The sequence below is a fragment of the Taeniopygia guttata genome, chromosome 5 (genome assembly GCF_048771995.1).
Source record: "Taeniopygia guttata chromosome 5, bTaeGut7.mat, whole genome shotgun sequence".
NCBI classification, from domain to species: domain Eukaryota; kingdom Metazoa; phylum Chordata; class Aves; order Passeriformes; family Estrildidae; genus Taeniopygia; species Taeniopygia guttata.
In genome coordinates this window covers 9677035-9685765 of record NC_133030.1, presented here as the reverse complement: position 1 = coordinate 9685765, position 8731 = coordinate 9677035, and the positions used below count along the sequence as shown (strand labels likewise).

The following is an 8731-nucleotide window of genomic DNA, read 5'->3' as shown; positions in this document are numbered from 1 at the left end:
CAATCTCCTCTCTTATGTCCCTTGTCACATATTTGGCTGCCGTAAGCCACCTTTCACACGGGATTCTAATTTCTTTCTTTACTAGAATCAGAATAATTTAAGTTGGAAAAGACCTGTGAGATCACTGAGCCCAACCACAAATCCAGCACTGCCAAGCACACCGCTAAAGCATATCCCCAGCCGCCACATACACATGGCCTTTACCTCCAGCAGTGGTGACTCGACCACCACTCTGGGCAGTCTGTTCCAATGCCTGCCAGCACTTTCCATGAAGAAACTTTTAATGTCTGAGCCTTGGCACAATTTGAAGCCATTTCCTCTTCTCTTGTCGCTTGTCATTTGGGAGAAGGGCTTACAGGCTACAGCCTCCCTTCAGGGAGTTGTAGAGTGTAAGATCCCCTCCTTTTCTGCAGACTGAGACCTCATCCCCCCTCCCTCCCCTCAGATCCATTCCCTTTTCTGGACACACTCCAGCAACTCAATGTCTTGGATTAAGGTGCCCAAAACTGACCCCACAATTCAAGGTAGGGCCTCAGCAGTGCCCAGAACAGAGGGACGATCACTGCCCTGGTGCTGCTAGCCACACTACTGCTGACACATGCCAGGATGCCATTATCCTTCTTGGCCACCTGGGCACACCTGGGCTTGTGTTCAGAAGCTCTCGGCCAGCACCCCCAGGCCTTTTTCCGCGGGACCATTGGAAATTGCAGAGAACAGTGGAATGTAGAGAGTTTAATAGCGACTCAAGGCGGCCCAGATTGGCTTAGGGGCTCCACGTTGCCACCCAAGTGCAGGTGTACCCTATTTCCTTGGACACCATTCCCACTCCAGCAACGCTCCCTCCCGGCCTACGTGCCCGGCAGAGCGCGGGTCCCAGACAGGGGCGGAACGCGCGCTCCTCGGCCCATGGGACGAGCCCGCGCCACCAATGGGGAGCGGCAGGATGGGCGGGGCGCGGCGGGGATTGGCTGAGGCCGTGAGGTGGGGGCGGGGCCGGTGCCGCCTGAGGGGCCGCAGGTGCGGCAGAGGTGGAGCGGCGGCGGTCGGGGTGGTCGAGGGGTGCGGTGCGGTGCGGTGCGGTGCGGTGCGGTGCGGTGCGGTGCGGTGCGGTGCGGTGCGGTGCGGTGCGGTGCGGTGCGGTGCGGTGCGGTGCGGATCCTCGGTGAGAGAGCGGCCCCGGTTCCCTAGGTGAGTGCGTTCGTTACTTACCGTGTCGGGGACTGGGACGGGAAGGGAATCAGCCGTGTGGGCTTAGGGGACCGACGAGCCCCCTTCCCTCCACACGGCTAATGAAAAGAAGCCTAGGAGGGGAGGACTAAAGGAAATGGCCTAAAGGCGAGGTAGTGGAGAGTCCGATTAGATGCGAGAGAATTATTCGCTGTTGGAACAGGCTGCCCAAAAGGAGGTGGATGCAAAGGGTATGGCCAGGCTCAGTCCATGTGCAGATAATGGATCGGGTTCACCGTGATGAGGCACTTAGGGCCGGGACGTCAGTCCATAGTTCCGATTATAGGATGCTTTTCTTTAGCATAAGAAGTGTTTGATCAGAACGAAAGAAAGCATGTTGCACTGAGAGTTAGGTGGTGCCAGGTAAATCATTCTCCATTCCCACTGATTTTTTATTCAGATGGGATTATAGCTTGTTTTCTATGGTGGAAATGACATATATGGAGCAAGGACTCTGAGCAAAAGTATCCAGCTGACAAGGTCCCATACAGATAATGTTACAGCAGTAGCAATTTCTCAAATTAAAAAAGGCAGTTAAGTTACAAAGGCTTAGGACAGTGTGGTGAAACATTTTTTTTTCCTTTTACATCTACATGTAATAAGTGATTTATTATTTATGTATCCTAAAAGAAATTTCCAGTTAGCAAGAAGTTTAATGGATTACTTTGATATCAGTGTTTTGATTAAGTTTTGCTGAATGCAAGTTCATAAGGAATTAAATGGTGAAAATTTTTGCTTCCTGTCCTCCACCCCTATATTTTGTGTGGTCTGAAGTTTATATAATAGATTTTAGTAACTTTTATTTGAGATTCTCTTGTAGAGGCATGTGAATTATTGATAATTAGCTGGACTAATAGGATTCGTATTTTCTTTCCTACAGGACATCATGGTAGCCCATCAGGAGAAAAAACTTGCTGAAGAAATAAAACACCAAAACATGCAAAATTATAAAGCATCTCAAGGCCAGTGGGGAAGAGCATGGTGAGAGAAGTCAATGATCCTAAGTAGTCCTTGTATTTCTAATGTATTTCTAATTTCATTCTTACTCTTAGAGATGCTGTATTCCTTTTAAACTTCCCTCTACTAATAACAGATTTTTGTGTTGCCCTTCTCTGGAAGGCTCATGGGTAAATTGCTTTAGCAACAGGTGCTGAAGAAGAGTTCTTCAAGTTTTTTATGGCAGAGAGTTTTCCGGATGGTTTGGGTTAAAACACACTCCTTACAAAAAAACAAAAGCAAATCATAAGAATTGATAAAATTTCTGGTTCCTTCAAGGAAATAAAGATTTCCTGAAGTTTGGAAAACAGACATTCTGGCATCTGTGGCACTCCCAGCTGACAAGTCCTGTTGTTGCAAGATTTATGACTCATGTCCCAGTTCCCAAGGAGTTGGGCAGGTATTAGTAGGGCATTGTACTGCAGCTGGGAACAGCAACAGTGGCACAGAAAATTCAACATATGGCTGTCCAAGGTCTGTCTTTTCCAAGTTTCCAAGCCTTGCATAATGTTCTTGGGATTCCATTATCACTTCCAACTGTATATTCCACCAGTTAGAGCCATCAAGAAAAGTGAAGTCTGTAATAATAATCTGGTTTTTGGAGGGCAGATTCTGTCTAATCTCTTGCTCTGATCAACAAGCATAGTTTTAGTGCAGTTTGTGGCAAAGTATGTTCTGTGCTGAGCTTTTTATGGCTGTTTGACCCCCAGACATGTCTGTGCCCTGAGCACATTTTCAGTTTTCATCCAGTTAAGTCTAGAAGGTACATTGAAAAAATTGTCTGATGTAACTCATCTGCCTGAAACCTGGGGAAACAAAATGCTCTGTTTTGGATTACAGGGAGGTGGACTGGTTTTCCCTGGCAAGCATCCTTTTCCTGCTTATGTTTGCACCACTGATTGTGTATTACTTCATCATGTCCTGTGCCCAGTACCAGTGCTCTCTGACTGATCCACTGCTGGACTTGCTCACAGGGAATAAGCATCTGTCTGAAATCTGGAACAGGACTCCCATGCTTACCTATAAGGCTGCTGCCATTTATTCCATTTGGGTCGCTTTCCAGGTACATTATTGAGTTATGTTCTGGATGCAGTGTCTGGTTTCTTCCACAGCTATTGGATGAATCCTTTTGCACAAAGGATGGTGGAATGTTGCACTGGCATTTACTCTTTGGCGTTTCAAAATTTCAAAGGTGTTTTGTATTCCAAATGAAGCCTACATGCTTGGAAAATAAGTAAAATGGGAATATACAGAAATATTCCTTGTGTGACATATTTCTTAGTGAGGTTTTTAAGAAAAAGCAGCTACCTAACAACAATACCCATTTGCTTTAAATTAATACATGAGAAATAAAATAAAATAAAAGAATGAGGATCTGAATGTAGTTACCAACTGTCCTGCCTCCCCACCAAAAAGGGATGACAGCCTTACATGAAATACAATTTTAGATCTGTAGAATAGTCTAAAATCACAACAGCTAAATATTGCCTTTTTGGCCTACCCAATACTTACTAGAAACTTAAGAGAAATGTTATATTTGGTATATGTATGTAAGCGATAGTGTTTTGAGGGGTTTTGTCTTGTCTGTATTTACTGTGAATACATTTTCTCCCTTTTAGGTGTTTTTGTACGTGTCCATTCCTGATTTCTGCCATAAATTTCTCTCTGGATATGTAGGAGGTGTACAAGAAGGTGCTATCACCCCTGCTGGTAAGGTCTTCCTTGGAATACATGCACACCATGCAAGCTTCTGAAATGATAGTATTTCTGTTCTTAGAGTCTTTTATAAACCCATGTGTAACCAGAGGAAATGTGGATATAAATGCTCTCACCTTCCTCACACGTTCAGTTCAAACAAAACTAGAAAGCAATCTAGGCCATCTTTTAGAATAATTTGTAGCATTTCTCTATCTTATAATGAATAAAACTGTTGATCTGGTAGGCACCACACCAGGAATGGAAAAGTATTGGTTGATAGCTGTGGCACTTAAAATTGTCAGTGGACTGTTGCTGGTATTTGACAAGATAGTTTGATCTGCTCAAGCTCCATTAACCCAAGGGACTTAGACAAAGTGTGTGATGTGAACTGTTACTGGTGGCTTGTTATTCTAGTCAGTTGTGGAGAAAGTCTAAATTCTGTTTGTGAGGAGAAAAACTCAGCCTAACAAAGCATAATGGGTACAGCAGAGTCTAATGGAACTTTCAGAAAATTGCCTCAAGGTATTGGGAGATGAGGAGAAAGAGGTCATTTCATGAGCAGTTGATTGAGCTTCTGTGTATTCTGTGCATACCCATATTAATTAAAAGCTGTATTAGTGCAGGGGAACTAACACTCCATTTTATCTTCACATTCTAGGTGTCATGAATAAATATGAAATCAATGGACTTCAGGCCTGGATCATTACCCATGTGCTTTGGTTTGCAAATGCTTCTTACTTCCACTTCTTCTCACCTACCATCATTTTTGACAACTGGATTCCTCTCCTGTGGTGTGCCAATATCTTGGGATATGCAGTGTCCACCTTTGCAATGATCAAAGGCTACTTTTTCCCTACCAATGCAAAAGACTGGTATGTGGATTTTAGTAGTGAGAGAATACTAGGTATCAGAGATTAAAATTGTTAAATAAAAATCAGATATATAAATTGTATGATGGAGTATATTTCACTGGTACAGAGAGCTAAGCCAGTGTATGGCAGTGATTCTTTGCTTCACCAGCACGATCCCTTGTGTTTCATGCTGCATACCATGGGTTTGGCAGTCTCAGTGTCACAGATACACCCATCCTAAATAAAGTTAGACTGTTCAGAAGTGTTACCAAGAGTATACTCAGGCACCTCTAAAATTCTACAATTTATGTCTACTGATGAAAACTTTGGTCAGGTCAGTTTGTGTTATCTTGCATGACGTTACATGGTTTTATGATTTTTATTATAACTACATAAAATTAAACTGAATTGTGTAGTCAGAATAGCAATTGCCTGTATTTGTATATAACTGTGTGCATATCTCATTTTTTTTACAGCAAATTCACTGGCAACTTTTTTTATGACTATATGATGGGGATTGAATTTAACCCTCGAATAGGGAAGTGGTTTGATTTCAAGCTGTTCTTCAATGGGCGCCCTGGGATTGTGGCCTGGACTCTAATCAACCTTTCCTTTGCTGCCAAACAACAGGAGCTGTACGGTGAAGTGACAAACTCCATGATCCTTGTCAATGTGCTCCAGGTAAATTCTGAGGAGGAAATTAAGAAACAAGTTTGGAAATAAGCTAATATGAAAGTAAGAAAAAAACTCCTTCCATGGAAAAATGAAACTGAAGCATTTTTTCATGGCCTGAAACAAGCTCATTCAGTGATGGGACTTCTTTGCATTTATTCCCTGATCTGTGTAAATGGAAGCCTGCTCAGTAGACATTATATCCCTCCTCTTTGTAACCCTGTGACTCTAAGCTGAATGAAATCAGGGTCGGTTGTGACTTCACTTCCCAAGTGTTTGTCCTTGAGTTGTACATTTGCCTTAGTCATCCTATTGCTTTATCTGTCTAGAGAGATAGATATTGTGTATCCAGGTAGGTTGTATTTATGTGATAGTTTTTCTTAACCGTGTTCAGAAATGTCTGGTTTTGAAGTGCTAACATGAAAACACCAGTGAATTTTGAAATCATATCACACGGTAGCACAGACATTAGGCTAATGCTGTTAAACAGGGTAACTGCTGACAGTGCTCCGTAATTAATGTGAAATTATTCTGTTGCAGGGTATTTATGTTCTGGACTTCTTTTGGAATGAAGCCTGGTACTTGAAAACCATTGATATCTGCCATGATCATTTTGGATGGTATTTGGGCTGGGGAGACTGTGTTTGGTTGCCTTATCTCTACACTTTGCAGGTAAAAATATGTAATAGACTGTGTATTTGTGCTAACAGGAGTGAAACTTTCCAGAAACATTCTTTCTAGCAGTTTAATTTGTACCCGAAGTGTTTCTATGTAGTCCCACTCTAGAGAAATTATTTCAACATTCTTTTAACAATTCTCCTATAGGAAGGCTTCCTGTCCCTGCATGGATTTGACGTCTTTACCTCTCCTGGCCTTCTGTTGTGCCTGTTTCTGTCATTGATGATTGTGGCTGCATACTTTTCTAAATCCTTTCAGTTTCCTTTCTTTTTATTCCTGCTTGTTGAGGGTCTTCTGGTTAGTGGTGGCATGTTTGGGTTTTGTTCCTTAGGTTTTCCTTCTGTCCAGTTTGCACCCTTGCAACTTCTCTCTTCTTGTTTCATGAAGAAGTGCAATTTTGGAGTGAGAAAGAGAAAAAGAAACTCTAGGATGCAGAGTTTTCTGAAAGTTTTGTGCAGTTTTACTATTGCAGTAGATTGTTCTACTCCCTTCTTCTAGTCTGTTATGGATCACTGTAGTCAAGGAATTGGTCTGGCATGCTGAGCCTATGTTGGAAGTAAATGGCTGATTGTTTTTGTGCTCCCCAGGGTCTGTACTTGGTTTACCACCCTGTCCAGCTGTGCACAGCTCATGCTGTAGGGGTCCTGACGTTGGGCTTGCTGGGTTATTTCATCTTCAGAATGACCAACCACCAGAAGGACCTGTTCCGTCGCACCAACGGCAACTGCAGGATCTGGGGGAAGAAGCCGGAGTACATCGAGTGCTCCTACACGTCTGTGGATGGCACCAAGTACTACAGCAAGCTGATGACCTCGGGATTTTGGGGCTGGGCACGTCATTTCAACTACACAGGAGACCTGATGGGCTCGCTGGCCTATTGCCTGGCTTGTGGCTTTGAGCACATACTGCCTTACTTCTACATCATTTACATGACCATTCTGCTCACCCACCGCTGCATCAGGGACGAGCACCGTTGCAGCAGCAAGTATGGGGAGGACTGGAAGCGCTACACTGCTGCAGTGCCCTACCGGCTCCTACCCAGGATATTTTAAGGCTAACCCAGGATGCAGGGGAAGGAAGAAAGAAGAAATATACAAGCACGCCATGTTTAAAGTAACTGAAGTGAGGCCCTGATCTGCCCCATTTTTTTAGAAGACTCTTTCAATTGGAATATCCCTCTGAATCACCCCATTTCCAAATTAACTTGGAGTTTGAGAAAAGATGCATGTATTGAGACTCCTGAGAAATCCCAAAGCTGGGAGTTGGCCTTACCCTTGATGTTAGCAGGGTTCTGGAAGCAGTTTGCAGTGCTTCAGGAGAGAAGAAAAGAGTTCTGTCATCTCTTTAGGAAAGAAGTTTTCTGATGCAGCTGCTTGTGGCCATCAGAACCTGCAATTGAGAACAGCTGCAAAGGAGGTTTGATTGTTGATTTCTTGTCAAAGATGAACGGTGGAAAGAAACTGGTTTGAAATAACTTATCATCTAAAACAAAAGTGAAAACTTATAAATTAGTGCAGTTTTCAGCACCTGACAATAGAGAACATGACCTACTGAGTTTTATTTTGCTACTGAAACCAGACTTTGTGAAGCTACTGAGCTGAGCTACTTGGACTGGAGTAGTTAATTTTTTTCCTAGTAGCTGGTATGGGCATAGTTTTGGACTTGAACTGAGACAGTGTTGATAACACAGGGATGTTTTCACTACACCTGAGCAGTGTTTACACAGCATCAAGGCCTTTTTTTGCATCTCACCCCACCCACCAGGGAGTGGGCTGCGTGAGCACAAGAAGCTGGGAGGGGACAAGGGCAAGACAGCTGACCCCAACTGACCCAAGGAATATCCCAGGCTATATGGCATCATGCTCAGTATATAAAGCCGGAGGAAGAAGGAAGTGGGGGATGTCAGGAGTGATGGTATTTGTCATTCCAAATCACCATTACATGTGGTGGAGCCCTGCTTTCCTGGAGATGGCTGAGCATCTGCCTGCAGGTGGCAAGTGGGGAGTAGATCCCTTATTGTGCTTTGTTTGTGTGCAGTTTTTCCTTTACCTATTAAACCATGTTTATCTCAAGCGTGAGTTCTCTCCCTTTCCTGATTCCTTCCTACATCCCACTGTGGGGGAGTGAGCAAGCAACTGTGTGGGGCTGAGTTGCCAGCTGAGGTTAAACCATGGCAGTCCTTTTTGGTGCCTGACATGGAGCTTGAAGGGTTTGAGGTAAGAGCAGCTTTGACTGGAATGTGCTGGATTGGATTTATAGCTGTGGGTGCTGTTGAGTCATCAGGCTCCTGTGCTTGTCATGGGGCTCATTAGGGGTTTCATTTTGATTTTGCTGCTGGCTGTAGTGTTTCTCTTCTCCCTGTGCTATACCTGGGGACATGGATGACAGACATGGTGACACACCTGGGCTGGCAGGTGGCCAGGGTATCGCTGCTGATTTTTTGCTGCTGGAACTCCAGTGTGAGCTCCAGTCGAGGGAGCTGTGACCTGTGGATGAGCCCAGAGAGAAGCAAGACCCCTGCAGGCATCTGTGGCTGGGAATAAGCCCATGGCAGAGCAGGAATCTCTCAGAGCATATGTGGCCATGGTTATGTCCTTGCCCAAGAAGGG

General features: G+C 44.2%; 1 protein-coding gene across 2 annotated transcripts; it reads left to right on the top strand.

Annotated features, from left to right (window-relative positions):
* Positions 1-990: 990 nt before the first annotated feature.
* Positions 991-8194, top strand: DHCR7 (7-dehydrocholesterol reductase). 2 transcript variants are annotated; one of them, XM_030273484.4, is made up of 8 exons: positions 991-1017; positions 2108-2208; positions 3064-3286; positions 3843-3933; positions 4580-4793; positions 5249-5453; positions 5985-6116; positions 6710-8194. In XM_030273484.4, exons 2-8 carry the CDS (start codon positions 2114-2116, stop codon positions 7172-7174), a joined length of 1425 nt encoding a protein of 474 aa, XP_030129344.2. In that variant the 5' UTR covers positions 991-1017; positions 2108-2113; the 3' UTR covers positions 7175-8194. The 2 variants fall into 2 exon arrangements, with proteins under 2 accessions (XP_030129344.2, XP_012429486.2); XM_012574032.5 differs by having other exon boundaries at positions 999-1188.
* The last annotated feature ends 537 nt before the right edge of the window (positions 8195-8731 follow it).

Bases quoted from the DNA above. Each gene is read 5' to 3' on its own strand.
- DHCR7 (XM_030273484.4), top strand. From the start codon at position 2,114: ATGGTAGCCCATCAGGAGAAAAAACTTGCTGAAGAAATAAAACACCAA. The intron at 3,934-4,579 runs GTAAGGTCTTCC...TTCACATTCTAG, and splicing joins AGGTGCTATCACCCCTGCTG to GTGTCATGAATAAATATGAA. The intron at 4,794-5,248 runs GTATGTGGATTT...TTTTTTTTACAG, and splicing joins CCTACCAATGCAAAAGACTG to CAAATTCACTGGCAACTTTT.